The sequence below is a fragment of the Phaenicophaeus curvirostris genome, chromosome 1 (assembly GCF_032191515.1).
Source record: "Phaenicophaeus curvirostris isolate KB17595 chromosome 1, BPBGC_Pcur_1.0, whole genome shotgun sequence".
In the NCBI taxonomy this organism is placed as follows: Eukaryota; Metazoa; Chordata; class Aves; order Cuculiformes; family Cuculidae; genus Phaenicophaeus; species Phaenicophaeus curvirostris.
Genome location: NC_091392.1, coordinates 91,649,295 through 91,667,732, shown reverse-complemented (window position 1 = coordinate 91,667,732; position 18,438 = coordinate 91,649,295). Strand labels below are relative to the sequence as shown.

The following is an 18,438-nucleotide window of genomic DNA, read 5'->3' as shown; positions in this document are numbered from 1 at the left end:
GCTGACATCTAACTTGGTCACTGAGTCACGAGATAATGCCAGGAAAAGGGATGTATGGTCCTAAATGCAAACATTTGGGGTGTTGTGAACCAGTGCTGCTTGTAGTGCTGTGGCAAGATTATGTAAATACCTCAAGATCATTTCCATGTCTGACAGTAGCAACCCAGAGACCAGACCTGGACTCCACCTTATCCGCTTCACTGGAAACCACGAGGACTGTGAAGGGTAAATAGCCCGTGATTCCCTTCTTACGTTGATTACTTTGGCAGTGCCTTTCTCTGCAATGATGAGCCTGTTCAGAAGTTTTGATGTCCTGAAAAGTGGGTCAATGATGTGGCTGATGACTTATGTTTCCTTATTAGAAATTGCTCCATTTGTAAGCTTTCTGTTGCCTTTTTGGGGGTTCCATTTCTAGGTTTACTCTATTACCTTGGGCTATCCATGCCAGCTGAAAGATAGCTTTATGCTACTATGGGAAGTGCTGCTGTGACATGGCAGCCTTCCTAAGAAGGGCCATGTCTCCTCGTTTATACTTCAGTCTTGATACCACCCATGCAACAACAGCCTGTCTGAGGTCCTGAAAGTGGTTTTTGTGTTTGATCTTAGCTACTCGGAAACCAAGGCGGAAATCTACCACTCCTTCCTCCCTGGCAACCCAGCAAACCGTGATGGGTAACTAGCAAAACTTTTTTTTTTTTCATTACTTCATACCTCACTCACTCCCCATCATGCCTCCTGCCCCAAAACATCTGGCATCTTTGTCATCCTTCATGGAAAGTATGATGACTTGGTGCAGTTTGGCTTGCCAAAGCACTCGTCACACTGTTCCACATTCTGGTTTTTGATCCTATGCTTTTTCCATTGTTGACAAGCATTTTCTGCAGGGACTGAATGACAGCTTGCTTAGAGAACTCATATCATCACACCTTGCTTTCAGCTACCATTCCCCTTCTTGTCCCTTCTTTTGGTAGAGGGTCTTCCTTTCTCCAACACATTAAAATAGGGCTGGTACTTAAGGGGAATTCCCATCTGAGCTGGCAGAATACAATGGTTTCAAGGTTCAGCTGCCCACCAAGGTTTCCTGGTCCATTGTGCAGCTCTTGGTTGCTTCACTTCTGACTTTCAAGGCCGCTGGTCGTCATCAACCCATACCTTTATATTGTCATTTCCTGGAACTGGGAGTGCTCTGCTCTATTACTACTTTTTTTTTTAAAAAAAAAATGTTAGTGTTTTAAGGATGATGCCTTTTTTCAACTTTTGTTGAATCACAGCATGTTTCTTGAATGTTCAAAACACCAGCAGCCTTTGGCACCTGATTTCTTGCAGACCTCATAAAAATGCAAGATGGGCATTGTCCCAGGAGATGTTATTGTGCTTTTAGATGAACTGTTATTTCTCTTGGGCCTATGTTGGAGTGAAATATAAGTGTAGAAATGAAATGGCCATACACAGAAAGCCGTGTTTTCTTAGGGCACCGAATATGGCAGTTGGTGAGAGTGGGTGGAAATGCTCATGGTGATAGCTTGTTTCACACTGGCAGGTGTACAATACCATTGTCGTCACCTGGTAGTATATTTTGGCCCATGAGGTTACAAAAGCACTACATGAGTACACTGGTAAGCCTGCAGACCTGAAGTTGAGTGCAAATTGAAAGTGCAATGAACAATGTTATTTGTCTTGAAATATTATTGTGTCACTTTTGTCTGTAGCAGTCTTGCTTTCATATCAGCTGAGATATGACACACACTTCAGGATCTTTAGCATTACCATTGCTTTGCATTGCTTAAAGGAGTTTTCTTACTCTTACAGAGGTGAAATCAGATACTTGTAATTGTAGGAAAACATATAAATTTGGTGGAGATGTGGTTATTTCTCTCTCTTTCCTTGCTTGGTAATGCTGTCTGGATCACTTTTTACATTCTTTTATTTTCGGTGATTTTTTAAATTGGATTTGTTTCAGTATCATCATATCATAAATTTCCTTTCTCTTTGCCTCCTTTTGCTGAGTGTAATCACGCTTTTTCAGTCTTATATTCCTATTAACATAGTGGAAATTTTCTTCCATTCCACTAGTGATATTTCATTTTATTTTTCCATGGCATTTATTTGTTTTTACACATTTTTCCATATTAACCTCTTTATTATTTTAATTTTGATTATTTCACTGAATATATTTTTATATTTCTTCAGTTCTTTATTATTTGGACACTAAACAATTGAATCCATGGTTGCAGAAGATGCTGTAGTGTAACGGTTAGTGTATGTTCTAAATAATAAGACACAATTTTTTTTCCAGCCTCACACGACTTTACTTCCACTCTCCAAACACCTACATCTGCAAAACTGTCAGAGCAAGAAATTGGTAAATCACATTTGTTTTATTTCTAATCCCTTTTCTTTCTTGATATTTAAGTAATACTATTCCTGTGATTGCTAAATGCAGTGTTTGTTATTTGACCTGGTTTTTAGATGGTGCCTGCAGTGGTCTTTCATTTGTTCCTTAGGGCTTCATGTTATTTGTAATAATTGCCAGTGTCTAGCAGTTCTACCCTCAAGTTAGTGATCCTGATATGATGTGACTATTTCAAGTTATTGTTTTACTGAAGAGCTGTTGAGGGGGAGAATAAGGCAGAATTTAGCAGAGGAGAGAAAATTGTTGAGCTTTAATGAGTTTTGGGCTGTCAGTACAACAATTACCCTTTGGGGGAAAAATATTTTGTGTTTACCTAGCAGACACTTTTAAAAGAGAATTCTTGATTGAATATTTGTTTCCTGTGATAACCTCTTAAAGTAATCTCTAATATTCAAAAGACTACTTCAGTACAGCATTTTGGTATTAAAAATAAATTTTACAGTTATTTCTGCTAATAATCTATTATTTCTCCCCTAACTGTTATGGAAAACTTAGATTTTTAGGCAGAATATGTGCATGTGTATTTGAGCATGAGATTTTCCACAGAATGTGATCGTAAAAAAGAAGTATATGGTTGTAGTGAGGTTTTCATCTGTGTTTCTGTTCATTCTAGGATGATTTCAGCATATTCAGGATATTTTATTACATCAAACATCTTTCTCTTTCTGGGGACGAAATTTAAAATCAGTTTTCTTGATTCTGCAGTATACTATGCTGAGGCAACGAAGCAAGCATATAAAAAGCTGACTTCTGAGTAAAAAATTATTTGAAGCTACTTCTTCATCTCCTCTTGATATGTTTACAAATTGTGTTCAGTATTGTGAGGGCAATTAATCTTTTGTAATCAATCTTTTGTAAGAGAGATTAATCTTTAATCTTTTTTACGGGAATCTTTGTGAATGGACTTACATGAGTGCTGTGTAGTGCTTGTTTATCAGGTGCAAATCTTATGTCATGATTGAAGTAGATTTATTTATAGAATTGTTGATCATGCACAGATTACATGGAAATGTAGGACTGTGGATACTCCACGTTTACTAAATGTACAGACAAGATACTGGGAGTCTCAGGAAAGGTTTGGTCCTTAATTTTAAATGTTCAAAAGTGCTAAGTGGTATAAACCGTAAAATACTTTGAGAATAGTAAGGCTGTATTTCTCTGGTCTGGATGTTTAAAGTAGGATATAAATCACAAATAACGTAAAATTAAATAAGTTCCATGTTTTCCACTCATGGAAGTGGAAAGTTTGCGCATTTTTACCCTTATTTTGTTGAGGTAGAATTACTATAACAGGTGGCTGAATTGCTCTGAAATCAATTTGGTTGGCTATGCACCGTATGCCAGGATGAGTAGCTGCTCAAGGTACAAAGCAGTGGTGTTTGAGACCTTGAAGTCTTCGATGTAAAACAGCTGTATAATTTTTGGGCCTTTCAAGTTATACATTCCAGCTCAGTGCTGATGATTTTTGATTTAAATAATTCTAAAACTTAATAAATGGACACCTTCTTGCAATTTTTGTTGAATTGGTTAGTTGCAACTTAGTAAACGTAGCTACAGAAAAAGTCAATGTGTTAGCAATTAATTTGTTCTAACACGCTAAAAATTCTTAGTGCACTAAAGTGGCATCTTTCTCTGTTACAGTAATTTTTCAAGCACCTTTCAAACCTTTTACATCTGACAACAGAGAAGCGGAATTGGATAAACAATCATTAACATTTTTTGTCATGTGGAGATTAGCTTATTACAGCATATTTACACTATTCATGTTTTTCCTAGTCTTATTTGTTAAACTTTGTTTAGTGATCTTTTAGCTTCTCATCACAGATAAATTCAGAAAAGCCTTAGCTTCTATCTATTGCAAACTTCACAATGAACACAAACATCATGCAGCTGTGTTAATACTCCATGGGTGGTACTGACAGTTACCCTGCCACGACATGAATACAATATTTTTGTTTCTTTGTGAAGTTGAGAACACTATATTACCCAAGGTCATTTCAGTCAGATCAAACTACCTTCATTAGTTTAAGCAGCTAGTCAAGTGTGACTATTGCTCTCTGTGGCATGTTCTCTCAGAACTACTACAGTATTCCCTCTTGGTATAAAGAATCAGGATACTTGAATTTCTTATTACTTGTCCTTCAACTTTAATCAGTCATGAATGATCTTAATATTAAGAGCACCTACTCTTCAGTTTTTCATATACCACTTCCCATGGAAATAGATCATGTTTCTTTCATTCTGGTTGCAGAATTTTTCTAATGGAAATAGGGGTCTTAGTGATCTGGTGGAATCTGGTTTTTTGCATTTGTGTTTTCAGTAAAATATTGTCATAAAAACACGTGTTCTTAAGCCATTTTCCACCACAGGTTGGTCTTTCTCAATAAAGCTGTTTATATCAAACTAACTTTGTGGCAGTTGTGGGGAAAATCCAGTCCCTTGGCAAAATATGAATTTGTTGATTATGTTCAGGAAAGTATCTTGGTACCATCTCTGTAAAGACTGCCTGCCTCAGTGTCTCAAGACTTTTTCTCTTTTGTTAGCTGTTTTGTTAGCTTCGGAGAGACCAGTTGTGATCAACATCTCTTTCTTACCTGGTAACCAGATATATAACAATAGGTAAATAGCACATGCTTGCATTGTAGTTTCCACTTTTTCATCACTGCTCTGGACTGTAATGAGATGAGAAGTCATTATCTTTAAATAAAATGTGCGTCTCAAGTTTCTTTCATGTAAACTATTTAATTTTATTAGTAAGTAAAAAGCATCATAGAATCATCATCATCATCATTATCATAGAATGGTTTGGGTTGGAAGGGACCTTAAAGATCATCCATTTCCAACCTCCCTGCCATGAGCAGGGACACCTTCTATGAGATCAGGTTGCTCAAAGACCCTTCCAGCCTGGCCTTGAATGCTTCCAGGAATGGGGTATCCACAGCTTCTCTGGGCAACCTGTTCCATTGCTTCACCATCCTCACAGAGTAGAATTTCTTCCTTATATCTACTTCAAATCTCCCCTCTTTCAGTATAAAGCCATTACCCCTTGTCCTGTCAGTACATTGTATCAATTGTCCCGTCACTACTAAGCATTCTGCTCAGAATGAATGACTGAGAAACGTACTCATATATTACTGTAATCAGTTTTATGTAGGCTTAGTTCTTATTTGAAATTTTCTTTACCTAAGCTCTTCAAAAGAATATAAATTCTGTGACTTGAAAATGTAACAGATACAAGAATGCTACTCTGATTGGACTCATGTTGTATCCATAGGAGATAACAGCTTGGTTGTTTTTCTGTCAGTCATCCTACAGCTGACTCAAGTCATTTATATTCTTGATTTTTATTTGTATGATCATTTCCTTTTACAGAACAGCTTCTGCCAGCTAGAAACTGTGGTGTTTTAGTGGCTTTGATGCCACCACAACTTTTGAAACTCAGATTCTCTTTTCAGATTCTGATGAAACACAGCCTTTTTCTTCAAGATCCACAATATTTGCTATTCCAGAAATGCCATCAACAAAATCTGGTAATGACATTTCTTGAAAATGTAATTTTATTAGTGTTAGGGATTCTCATGAGAAATATCATTATACTTTTTATTGTATTGTTAATTTGCATTTCGTTACCTTGAGGTTAATAGTATTACAGGAAGAATGTGACATGTTGCTACATTTGAGATAACAACATTGAAACAGTGATCTTTTAATCTGTTAGTATTAACATGACACAGAATAGCAGAGTACCATATTTCTGTCTTTTTGTTTTGGTCATTTCATAGTACATACAAATCATAATTTTTCTGGGGGTTTTAAGGACACAGAGGACTCAGATTATCATCGTTTATTTGTACTTCAGTTGAAAATAATTTACTCATACTGTAATTACTGATTTACATTGGGCTACTTACCTCAATTCAGATGTCCTGGTTTTGCACAAATGCCTGATCAACAGATTCCCTAAAGTCAGTATAACTGTCAGCAGCAGCCAGTGAATAGTTATTCTAAATAAATAAACAAATAACAGTAATTTTGTCGCTCATAATACTCTATTTGTAGAGTTTAATTTCCTTCAAAACATTTGATTTAAAATTATGATTACAGAAGTATTTATTCTCATAAAGGGCAATTTGGCAGATTGAAGCTGAACATGGTATTTTTTGATTGTTGTTATTTTTTTTTACAGTAACTCTTCAAATACCTTTGCAATCTGTTATATTTAACTTCATTCAAATGGAACTGGGTAAATTATTATTAAGTTTTCTTAGTGGCTAATATGATCATTTCTCAGACAAGCACCGGATATTTTCTTTTGCTGGCTTCTGGTTGTGAAAACTCACTCTTCAGCCTCTTTTATCCCAGGTTTTAGGATAAATTCTAAGGCCTCACGAGAGTTCATGTTTTACAAGACACATACATAGTGCTATTAGGTTGATGTTAGTGATTCTGACAACTACTCTCTCTGAGTGGAATAGTTTGTTTCTTTCTTTCTAAAGCTGAAAATTCTACACAACTTCATGCTGTTTCAAGTTGTTTGTACTTTGAATATTCATTTGATGGATTTTTTTAACATCTAGCATACTTGGTGCCCCTTCTGTGTTTTGCTGATTCTATGATACTGCTTAAGGTTGATACCATGTTTTATTATGCACTGAACCATTCCCACATGACTTCTAAAAATGCAGGCTAACTGGATTTAAAGTGCATTTCAGATTGCACCAGATATGTTTATAAACTAAATTACAAAGTTTCTAACTTTGATGCTTAGTAGTGAGATTTTGTGGGCAGGCAAAACAATGCATTTTGTAACTTGAGCTATTAATTTACTCTGTGTCTTTCCTTAAAGAGGTCATCTAAAGGCTTTTTTTCCATGCCAGGTGTACACATTTTCCAACTTGCGTGAATAAAGTGATATTTTAGGTTGAATTAAGCCCTGATTCATAATTTATTACTAACTTCTAATGTATCATGCATGCTGTATCAAAATAATATTTGCAGATCCTTATTTTAAAGACTTATCTAGAACATCCAAATTAAAGTGTAGGGGATAAGAGGATTGCTGTCAGCTGTTGCTATCAGACAGAATGTTAAAATCTCAACAGAGAGCTAGCCTTGTAATAAAAGCCTCAAAATTAGATGTTATGCATCAAAAAACACCTACAATCTCACAAGACAAAGGACACAGTAGACTACCACAAATGTCACTTAAAATTGCATATACAATACATATAAAATAAATGCAGATCTTTAGGACCTGCTAATAAAGGGCTGAAGTTTACCTTAGCTAAAAATTCATCTCATTTATTGTTTCAAAATTGTTTTCACATTTGATCTTAGCTACCCAGGGCCCAAGCCTGAAATTCACAACTCATACCTCCACGGAAACCAGAAGGAGCATGATGGGTAAATTGTATATAATTCCATTAGCTATTCCATCGCTTGCCATCACTTCCCTTGGCTGTGGAGAGTGCTAAAATTGATTCAGACATGCTACTTTGAAAACTACTTGATGCTAGGTTGGATTTTTTTTTGGCTCCTCCCCCCCATTTCAACTTGGCCACTTGTGTGTAATCAGAGCTGAAAAATAATTTTACCATATTGGCTAAATAACAAAAAGACCCCTGTAGCATATGGTGCTTTTAATTTTCTTCTGGTAGTTGCAATTTTCTTTCAAAGAATAGGTACTTATAAAAAAGGCCAGTGAGAAGAAGTCTACCTAGCATGAGAAACCAGAATTGAGCTTACCTTATTTCTCACCAGCTTCAATGATTACGCAACATCTCATTTCACAGCTGATCTTTAAAGCTGCTGCCATCTCGCTTGATCTCACATCAGTGTTGTCGTGCACTGCTCAACAGCTGCTGTCCAGATATTGTGGCTCTGAAGTCAGTTCTCAGTTTAACTCTAGACTTTCTTTCAGCTTTTGATGAAAAGCAGCACATTTCTTCAACATCTGAGACATCTAACATCCAAGAAATGCTGTCAGCTGTACCTGGTAATACTTGCCAATGCAATTTTAAATAGAAATTTTCACAGAGATTTCATCATATTTTTGGTATTTTGTTAGTTAAGCTTAACATGAATCAGAATAATTACCGAACGGTCATATTTAATTCGCTTTCTTAAATACTAGACTAACTTAGGAAATTTTGTATATTGCTCTGAACCAGAAAGTACTCTACTAATTCTGGCCTACATTCCTAATATATTTACTAATCTGTATTGCTACGTTTGATGATAACAGGTTTTAGCAGCTTTCATTACATATACTAGTGTTCTCTTTTTAAGTTGCAATACTGCAGATGGATAAGAGTGAAAGCGAATATGTTTCGTTTAAGCCCTTGAATGAAACAGTTCTAATGGTGTGAAAATGTGGACTAAATACTGCAGAAATAACAGGATCAATAGCAATGAACGTGTAGGCTTCCAAATAGTGGAGAATGGACCCTTAAGTCCTTTCATATTTAAAGTAGCTATTTAGTTAGATATTTTGCCTACAGTAAATGCAACAGCATAGGTCCAGGGCTAGTAGGAATAAGAGCAAATGTATCACGTGTATTGCTGTATTGCTTGAGTACAATGTTTTAATGTAAACTGTACAACTTTGTTTTTAAAGAAAATATTTGCAACAAATAGATCTTGAGCTGTCACTTCTGAGGGAGAAGTAATGCTTTCAAACACCCTTGAAACCTGCTATACCAGACTCCAGTAAAATTAAGATTGATTCTAAGTGTAAATGACAAGCCTGTTAAAGAACTCTTTTGTGTCAATCACTTCTTGATCAGCAGCTAGAAAGCGGGTTTGTTACAACGTGCTGAAGGACCAGTCTTTTATACCAACTTGTAACTATTTCATTTTTCTGTTGGTGTAATTTAAACTCCATAAAGTTTAAAATAAGAAAATTCTTAGTAATTCTGTGTAGCATCAGCTATTGGATGCCGTGGCAAACATGTTTGGCTCCATATCTTTCTCTTTTCTCACGTAATACATAGAGGACTCTTAAGCATCTGTCTTGCTTCTGTTTGCAGTTATATTGTCTTGAACAATGCAACTTGTGCTGGGTCATGTGTTGTGCTATCCCAGCAACAGTGAGATTTCTCAACATTTTAAATCCAGATTTTCTTTTCAACTTTTAATGGAACACAGATAGTTTCACAATTCACATCCAAAGCATCTGGAGTCCCAGAAATACCATCAATCCAATCTGATAATGACATTTCTTGCAAACTGAGTGTTCTTGACAGTAAGGAATTAGCAGAAGAGTGAAATGTTGGTTTGATTTTATTTTCTTTGGGGATAAGAACAACTGTAAAATAAAAATTCTGCATCGGGTACTACTTTCATTTAAGGCAATATATATGATGTTTATAATGCTGGGTTTGGGGTTTTTTTTTCTAATTCTTAGGTCACTTTTTGCAATATTAATCTATACTATGACCTGTAATTGCCATTATCCAGTTATATATTACTTAATGTAATAGAATTTTACAATATAAGTTCATGGGCTCTTCTGTGCCTGTGGAATACAGTGTGGCTGGAAAGCAAACTTTAATTTCACCATTATATGTAGAGTATCCTGATACTGATAACTAAGATACTACTTGAAGCTATATTGCTTTTTATTTTATTCTTACTTTGTCATTACTGTACAGAAGCTTTGTGATTATTGGTACTTAAGATGTCTCCCTGGTTAGATACAATGTTGGTATGAGTATGGAACGTTTGTAGGAAATTCTCTTGGTAGATTTGTTTTCTGTTGGCTTTTCATTTGTGGTTTTAAAACAGTTAAAAACTTGTAAATGCTGCAGTTGTGTAGATTATTCAAGTATATTGCTTGTGAAGGAGTTCTCTTAAGCTATACAAATTCAAAAATTCTTAGTAGGGAGATGAAAGATAGCACAGTGGGTGATGCAAAAGCAAGTTCAAGGGTTTTATAGAATAGCTTAAGACTTGGTAGTCCAGATATGCGTAGGAGAAAAAAAGAAATATGTTTATTCGATAAAAAGTTTAATGACCTTTCACATCTATCCTAAAGAATCAAGACATTTTCTTTGATGTTTGTCTATAGGACAAATTTTATGCTGAACACAGAAACTCTCCTTTTCTTCTTTTGGTATACACTGAAAATTGTCTTCTACTGCAGACCTCTCTAGATATTTGTAAACGTTTTATAGTATTGCCCTGTACACTGACAAGTAGGTACTCTGATTCATACTTGTCATCTTAACTGCTATATTAAACCTTCAACTCAGTGCTAGTAAAGGTCCAAATATGGGGCTAGGTAATTCAGAAAACATATTTGTGGAACTCTAGTTATTTCCATTTTTCAGCAAACGAAATGAAAATAGAGGGGACAATAAATAGCCCAGAGACAGAGAAGTGTGTAGCCAAATGGATCATTGTAAAGGAGAAATTTCTGAAACTTTCTTCACCTTCATCACCCTGTCTACAAACACATATATTTTCAAAGGATTTTATTTGCTTAGACAGTAGGAGTCTAATGGAGTTCTTTCAGAATAAGAATTCCATGCTTGAAATTTTCTCTGTTTGTCCATCAGATCTGTGCTCTTCCAGTTTTCCTGTAATATGCTTCTGCCGCTGTGATGGTAGTGTCAAAATTTTGATTCCATTATCTTATATCTACTATTTGACCTATCTTCTGCTTGTGTTAAGAATTTGGTCTATGCTTTTATCAGAAACATTCTTTTTGTGTATAATATATTTGTATGCAAGCAAAGGGATTATTTTATCACGATCTTTGCATTTCACTATTGTCATTAGCATTTCCGTTCACTGGTTTCTGGAAGATAAATGTGATGATTCTTTTAGCTCGTGGTTGTCTAACAGTGTGGAGAGGAGGTTCTGTCCATTTGAAGTACTTAATACCTCTTCAGAATGGAAACTTGTTCCTGTAAATTAAGAAGATGTTTACAGATACCAGTTAAGAAAGCACAGTCTGTTTTTCTTCTTCTAGTTGGCTCAGCTCTTGATGGAAACCCTTACTAACTTCACCTGTATGCATTTTTCTGCAGAGCGGGTGTTGTTTTCTTTTTCCCCAGGCATATATTGTTTTCACTCCAAAGTTCGGATTTTTAAGAATGTTGAATAATATACTAATGAGAGCTAGTTAATTGTTTTTCACGTTAAATATAAGGTGGTCTTTTCCAAAACTTGACAGTATCTTTGATATAGGCTGAAGTTCTGGCTGCATATTCATTGACTAGTTTTCAATCTGTAGTTTGAAAATACTTGATGCTAGAAAGCGAAGTTTGGGATCTGTCATTTATTGAAATTAAATGACAGCTCTGGAACATCATGACAGCTGTTACTGTCTACTAAGAGCAGTGATTAGCAAATAGGTGGGGTTTTTTGGTAATACGAAGTGACAAAAAAAAATATTGCTTATTTGGTAGGATAAGTATACCTGAGAAACTACAGTCTAAATACTGATTTATCTGGACGTCATTAAAGTGGTGCTTGCATATGCATAGAGAGACTGCCACAACATCTGACGTTCTCAGATGTTAGCTATCCCAAGACAAGTCCTGGAGCCAACAACTTTTCCTTCTCTGGAAACCACAAGAACAGTGAAGGTTAAACAGTGATTCTATCATAATTTCTGTCATTTTGTCAATGCTTAAATATGGAAAGCATTATTTTAAAATTTATTCAAAACTATTTGATTTTTTTCCTGTCAGTGACAATACCATATGTGTCAGTGGGGTGATCAGTCATTTATATAAGTGATAAGAATGAGATACTTAATTATTAATCTTCTCAATCCCTCTTTGTAGTTTTCTGCTTGATAGGTCTTAGTCACTAAAAAGTTAATTGTTTGTATTTTACATTAACTGAGCAAGTTAAAAATGGAAAATGCTGTGATGAATGCAAATATTTATGAAAAAAAGCTGTAGGTAATATGGGCTTCATTCATGTAAAACTCTGTACCAACACTGCTTTAAAAAACACTGTTCATCTGTAAAATCTGAAGGCAGTTTACTGATTTAATCTTAGTTACTCAGAGACCAAAGCTGGAATCTACTTCTCTTTACCTTGCAAACCAAGAAACAGTAGAGACTAAATACAATACTTTTTTCTGTTCCCCTGCCACCACTTCACTTAATTTTCATCTGCTTTGAGCAACACCTAGGTTTGTTAATCACTTCGGCTTGCAAAAACACTTGACACACTAATAACATGATTCTGATGTTTTATTCTGTGCTTTTTTCTGTCACTTGAGAAATCACTTTTTGCATGGATAGATGACAAAATGAATTTGTCACCCAATGCCTGTGTGTCTCTTGATGCAGTTTTTTATTTTGAAAATTCTTTCTAGAATGTGATCTTCCAGTATGGCAGAAATATAATTTTACACAGATTCAATAGATTGGAAAAGACCCACAGGATCATCAAGTCCAACCATTCCTATCAACCACTAAACCATGCTCCTCAGCATCTCATCCACCTGTCCCTTAAATGCCTCCAGGGATGGGGACTAAACTACCACCCTGGGCAGCCTCTGCCAGTGCCCAATGACTCTTTCTGTGAAATTTTTTTTTCTGAAGTCCAGCCTGAACCTCCCCTGGCAGAGCTTGTGGCCATTCCCCCTTGTCCTGGCCCCTGTTACTTGAGAGAAGAGGCCAGCACTCTCTTCTCTACAACCTTCTTTCAGGTAGTTGTAGAGAGCAATAAACTCTCTTCCACTTAGTCTTGCTTTTGATGTGCTATAGATGTCCTATAGTTTCCTTAAAAAACATTGGTGATTTTCTCCAATTTTGTTTCACTAGCTAGCACTGAAGTTCAAGTTTGATGAACAGGCACGTTACTCATTGGAATGAGTACTAACCTAAAAGAAGAATAGGGATTTTCATTTGGAATGGGGAACAATGAGGCCTTTTACAGGAATGATGAGGCTTTATATAATCTGCTTCTTGTAAAAATAATAATAATAGTGATGACAACAACAGTAAGAAAATACATTTTTGGCACTAGTTATTTAACTGCTAAAGAGAGTTAGATGTATGACTGAATATTGGTAGAATAATGTGCAATTTATTCCTTCATGATAGAAAAAGGAAGTATTTGTAATTGCTTGTACTTGGGAGGTACATACTACTTGTCATCTTGAATTCTGAATGCAAAGATGGGTCCCTTGGCTTCCATGGTCAGTCTGCAACAACTGGTTTTTGGGAATCTACCAAGGAAATGAAAGGAGTTGTTTGGTGAAGGAGACATTCAGCCATTTTTCTGTTTAGCTGAAGGAGAGTCATTTAGCTACTGTGTTTCGAGGAATATTGTGTTAGTTTCAACCACAAGACGGCAAGACAGTTGATGGCTAATTTAGTCACTGAGTAAAAATATATTGCCAGCAAAACGGACACATTGCTTTAAATAGACCTAAGTACAGGTGTGTTCTGAAGCAGATTTGCTTTTACTGCTCTGCCAAGATTGTGTAGGTGTTTCAAGATTATTTCCATGTCTGACAGTAGGAACCCAGAGATCAGACCTGGAGACCACTTCATCTACTCTGCCGGAAACCAAGAGGACTGTAAAGGGTAAATAGCCCGTGATTCCCTTCCTACGCTGATTACTTTGGCAGCACATCTCTCTGCTGTGACATGGCAGCCTTCCTAAGAAGGGCCATGTCTCCTCGTTTATACTTCAATCTCGATACCACCCATGCAACAACAGCCTGTCTGAGGTCCTGAATGTGGTTTTTGTGTTTGATCTTAGCTACTCGGAAACCAAGGCGGAAATCTACCACTCCTTCCTCCCTGGCAACCCAGCAAACCGTGATGGGTAACTAGCGGAAATTCTTTTTTTCATTTCCTCCTACCTCACTCACTCCCCATCATGCCTCCCACCTCAAACCACCTGGCATCTTTGTCATCTTTCATGGAAAGTATGAAGACGTGGTGCAGCTTGGATTGCCAATGCATTCACCGCACTTATTCTGCAATTCTATTGTTTGGTTCCATGCTTTTTCCATTGTTGACAAGCATTTTCTGCAGGGACTGAATGACAGCTTGCATAGAGAACTCATTGTCACACCTTGCTGGGAATATAAAACAAATCCAGAGAAATCACTAGGGGCCTTTTCCTTATAGCTACCAATATATTGATCCTTGTATGTGTTTGAAAACTGTCAACAGGATTCTTGCTTCCCTTTCATCTGGAGTAAGCCCCTCACGTACCAAAGATGCAGAGTGCAAATGAGTATTTATAGACTAGATTCTACACTGCTTTATGTGCAGTTTATCTATGCAAAATTTGGGTAATACAATGGGAGGATGGGTTGTACAAGGGTGAAAAAGGAGCTGGAATTCTATAGAAAAATTTCCTTTGGACATTTTTTTGCATCAATGCCTCTTCAAAGTCGTTGCACTTTATTAGAACAAGGGACTAAGATTTCTGACTTCTAGAATGAAGCCTTTGGGAGATAGTAGGGAAAAGTGAAATCAGATCTTAAATTCTGAATACAGAGATGAATATTTTGGCTCCCATCATCAGTCTGCAATGACTGTTTTGTCTGCATCTTCCAAGGAAATGTAAGGAGTTGTTTGGTGCAACAGACACTTAGCCATTTTTCCATTTAGTTGAAGGAAAGCCATTTAGCTGAAGGTGAGCCATTTAGCAACTGTGTTTCTAGGAGTATTGTGTTAGTTTCAACTACAGACTGCAAGATGGTTGACATCTAACTTGGTCACTGAGTCACGAGATAATGCCAGGAAAAGGGATGTATGGTCCTAAATGCAAACATTTGGGGTGTTGCGAACCAGTGCTGCTTGTAGTGCTGTGGCAAGATTATGTAAATACCTCAAGATCATTTCCATGTCTGACAGTAGCAACCCAGAGACCAGACCTGGACTCCACCTTATCCACTTCACTGGAAACCACGAGGACTGTGAAGGGTAAATAGCCCGTGATTCCCTTCTTACATTGATTACTTTGGCAGTGCCTTTCTCTGCAATGATGAGCCTGTTCAGAAGTTTTGATGCCCTGAAAAGTGGGTCAATGATGTGGCTGATGACTTAGGTCTCCTTATTAGAAATTGCTCCATTTGTAAGCTTTCTGTTGCCTTTTTGGGGGGTTCCATTTCTAGGTTTACTCTATTACCTTGGGCTATCTCTGCCAGCTGAAAGATAGCTTTATGCTGCTATGGGAAGTGCTGCTGTGACATGGCAGCCTTCCTAAGAAGGGCCATGTCTCCTCGTTTATACTTCAGTCTTGATACCACCCATGCAACAACAGCCTGTCTGAGGTTCTGAACGTGGTTTTTGTGTTTGATCTTAGCTACTCGGAAACCAAGGCGGAAATCTACCACTCCTTCCTCCCTGGCAACCCAGCAAACCGTGATGGGTAACTAGCGGAAATTCTTCTTTTCATTTCCTCCTACCTCACTCACTCCCCATAACACCCCCCACCTCAAACCACCTGGCATCTTTGTCATCTTTCATGGAAAGTATGAAGACGTGGTGCAGCTTGGCTTGCCAATGCATTCACCGCACTTATTCTGCAATTCTATTGTTTGGTTCCATGCTTTTTCCATTGTTGACAAGCATTTTCTGCAGGGACTGAATGACAGCTTGCATAGAGAACTCAATGTCACACATTGCTTTCAGCTGCTATTTCCCTGCTTCTCCATGTTTTGGTATAGGGTATTCCTTTCTCTGACACATCAAAATATGACAGTGCTCTTAAATAGCAAATTCTGTCTGAGCTGGCAGAAGAGGATGGTGTTGCAGTTCAGCTGCCCACCAAGGTTTCCTGGTCCATTGTGCAGCTCTTGGTTTCTTTGCTGCTGACCTTCAAGGTGGCTGATTGTCATCTGCCTGTAACTTTACATTGTCATTAACTGGAATTTGGAATGTTCTGCTCTATTATTGCTTTTGAAGTCATGTTAAGGTATGAAGAGTAATCCCATTTTTCTGGTTTCATTGAAGCACAGCATATTTCTTCAAGGTTCAAAACACTGTCAGGCTTTCGCACCTGGCTGTGCTACTGACCTAATTTTGTAGTGATTTCTAGCAGATCTGGTAACAATAAAAGACAGGAATTGTCCCAACAGACTTTACTGTGCTTTTGGATTTACTATTATTCCTCTTGGGCCTATGCTGGTGTGAAGCATAGGCATAGCCATACGTGATATATCCTATTCAGTTAAGGCACTGGATATGACACTTGGTGACAGTGGCTGGAAATTATTATGGCAGTTGCTTCTTTCACATTGGCAGGTGTACAAAACCAGTCCTGTGGCTTTGAGGTATTTTTTGGCCCATGACATTACAAAAGCATTACATGAGTAGGCTGGTAAGTCTACAAACCTGAAGTCAAGTGCAAGTTAGAAGTATGATGTATGGTATTAATGTATCCTTCCCTTTGAGAAGCAATGGAATTTTAGATTCCTGGAAATGGTGGCCGTGTTTCATAGCGTCTCGGTCCAAGTGGTGGAAAATTATTCTGAAGTATGTTTTTGTGGCACTTAAGAAATCTTGTATTTCTGTTAGCTGAGTGTCACAAACTTCAAGGTCTTTTCTGATGATGCTGCAGTTCTTGCCTATATTAACCCTTGTAGGGTTTTTCTACCTTCTCTTTTGCAAGAAAATGCTTTTTGTGTATCAGAAATTGTAGGTGTCACCTTTGTCACCTCTGCTTTTTAAAGAATGTTTTTCAACTGTTTTTCAGTATGTCACATCTTCTCTTGCAAGTCATAAGCAAGTCTTTCTTTGCTTTTCACCTCTTTTAAAATTATTTTTTATCTGTTCTTTTTGTATTTTTACATCATATTGTCTGTTATCCTTGAATATTTCATCATATTTCTTGTAACATCTTTTCATTTGTACCACCGGTCCATCTTCACACAACTATTATAGTGGTGCTGGCACCTTGCAAAGCAATGTAAAACAGTCTTACTTCTTTTCTGATTTCACCACTCCCACACCCCCCTCACTTCTGCACCAATAAGATTCTGTCTCTCAGGGTTTTTTACATTTTTCTGCAGTTACAAGTTCAGCTGACCTGGAAAAATCTATGACTCCGCTTTCCAGAACACCCTATGTGCTAACAACAACAATAGGTAATAGTAATGCATTAGCTTTTCAGTTAAACCACTTCTAGTGTTTTAATGGCATTTTTAAAATCCTGTTAATCCCAGATACTTTGTCCATCTGCCGTATTTGTCTTCTGCTTGAGTCATGATTGACGGTGTAGATAAAGTACCATTCTTCACATGTGCCAAGACAACTTGTGTTTACTGCTGAGAAACTCACTTAGTGGTGATTTTGATCTTACATTTGTCTCTCAAAAAGCTACTAGGGCTATTTTGATATATACTTAAATGAAGTAATGTTGGTATAATAATAATAATAACAATAACAGTAATGCTTAAATCAGAATAAGAATTTTAAAATTACTTGGATTATTTGCTTCCAAACTTAATTGTTATACTCTCAGATAGATGGATACAGACATTTATATACTCTATATTATTTATGCCAGCATAGTAAGCTTCTTTCTTACTAGTTCTTACTGTTCAGGGCTTTTTTCACTTTACTTTATTTTACCTTTGTTTTATATGTGTATACATGTACATAGATTATAAAACATTAAAAATTACTAACAAAATCTTGACAGAAAACACCAAAGAGAATCAGGACAGTCTTTTTTTACAGAAATATATTTGAAGTGGTTTTTAGGTTTCAATATTATATTTTTTTCTGCATTTTTGAGTGCTTTATGCACACCATGGTGTTAGAAGTTCTTGTATCTTTATGTTTTCTGGATTGCCTTAGACTACATGGACCATGCTGTCTAAGTGCTATTAGATTTGGTTGGCTGACATTCTAGTTTCGGTTGTCATTTTAAGTACTAGCTTCAGCTTCCACTCCAAAGCAGCTCTGGTATATTGTCAAGGTAAGGTATGCTTATTGTGGGTGGAATTTTGCGTAGGAAAATTAGGTATATTATAACCTATACTTTTTTTGTTTGATTTTATTTAAAAGAAACCTATGTGTAGAATTAATAAT

The 18,438-nt window shown here is 36.7% G+C and overlaps 1 protein-coding gene across 1 annotated transcript in view; it reads left to right on the top strand.

Annotated features, from left to right (window-relative positions):
* Positions 1 to 18,438, top strand: part of ABI3BP (ABI family member 3 binding protein) — a 160,674-nt gene that overhangs the window by 79,349 nt on the left and 62,887 nt on the right. Inside the window, exons 26-35 of the mRNA XM_069868349.1 lie at positions 157 to 225; positions 607 to 672; positions 2,297 to 2,362; positions 4,055 to 4,114; positions 5,872 to 5,943; positions 7,751 to 7,816; positions 8,334 to 8,408; positions 15,259 to 15,324; positions 15,707 to 15,772; positions 17,415 to 17,489. Coding sequence (XP_069724450.1) covers positions 157 to 225; positions 607 to 672; positions 2,297 to 2,362; positions 4,055 to 4,114; positions 5,872 to 5,943; positions 7,751 to 7,816; positions 8,334 to 8,408; positions 15,259 to 15,324; positions 15,707 to 15,772; positions 17,415 to 17,489 — 681 coding nt within the window. The remainder of the gene's footprint in view (positions 1 to 156; positions 226 to 606; positions 673 to 2,296; positions 2,363 to 4,054; positions 4,115 to 5,871; positions 5,944 to 7,750; positions 7,817 to 8,333; positions 8,409 to 15,258; positions 15,325 to 15,706; positions 15,773 to 17,414; positions 17,490 to 18,438) is intronic.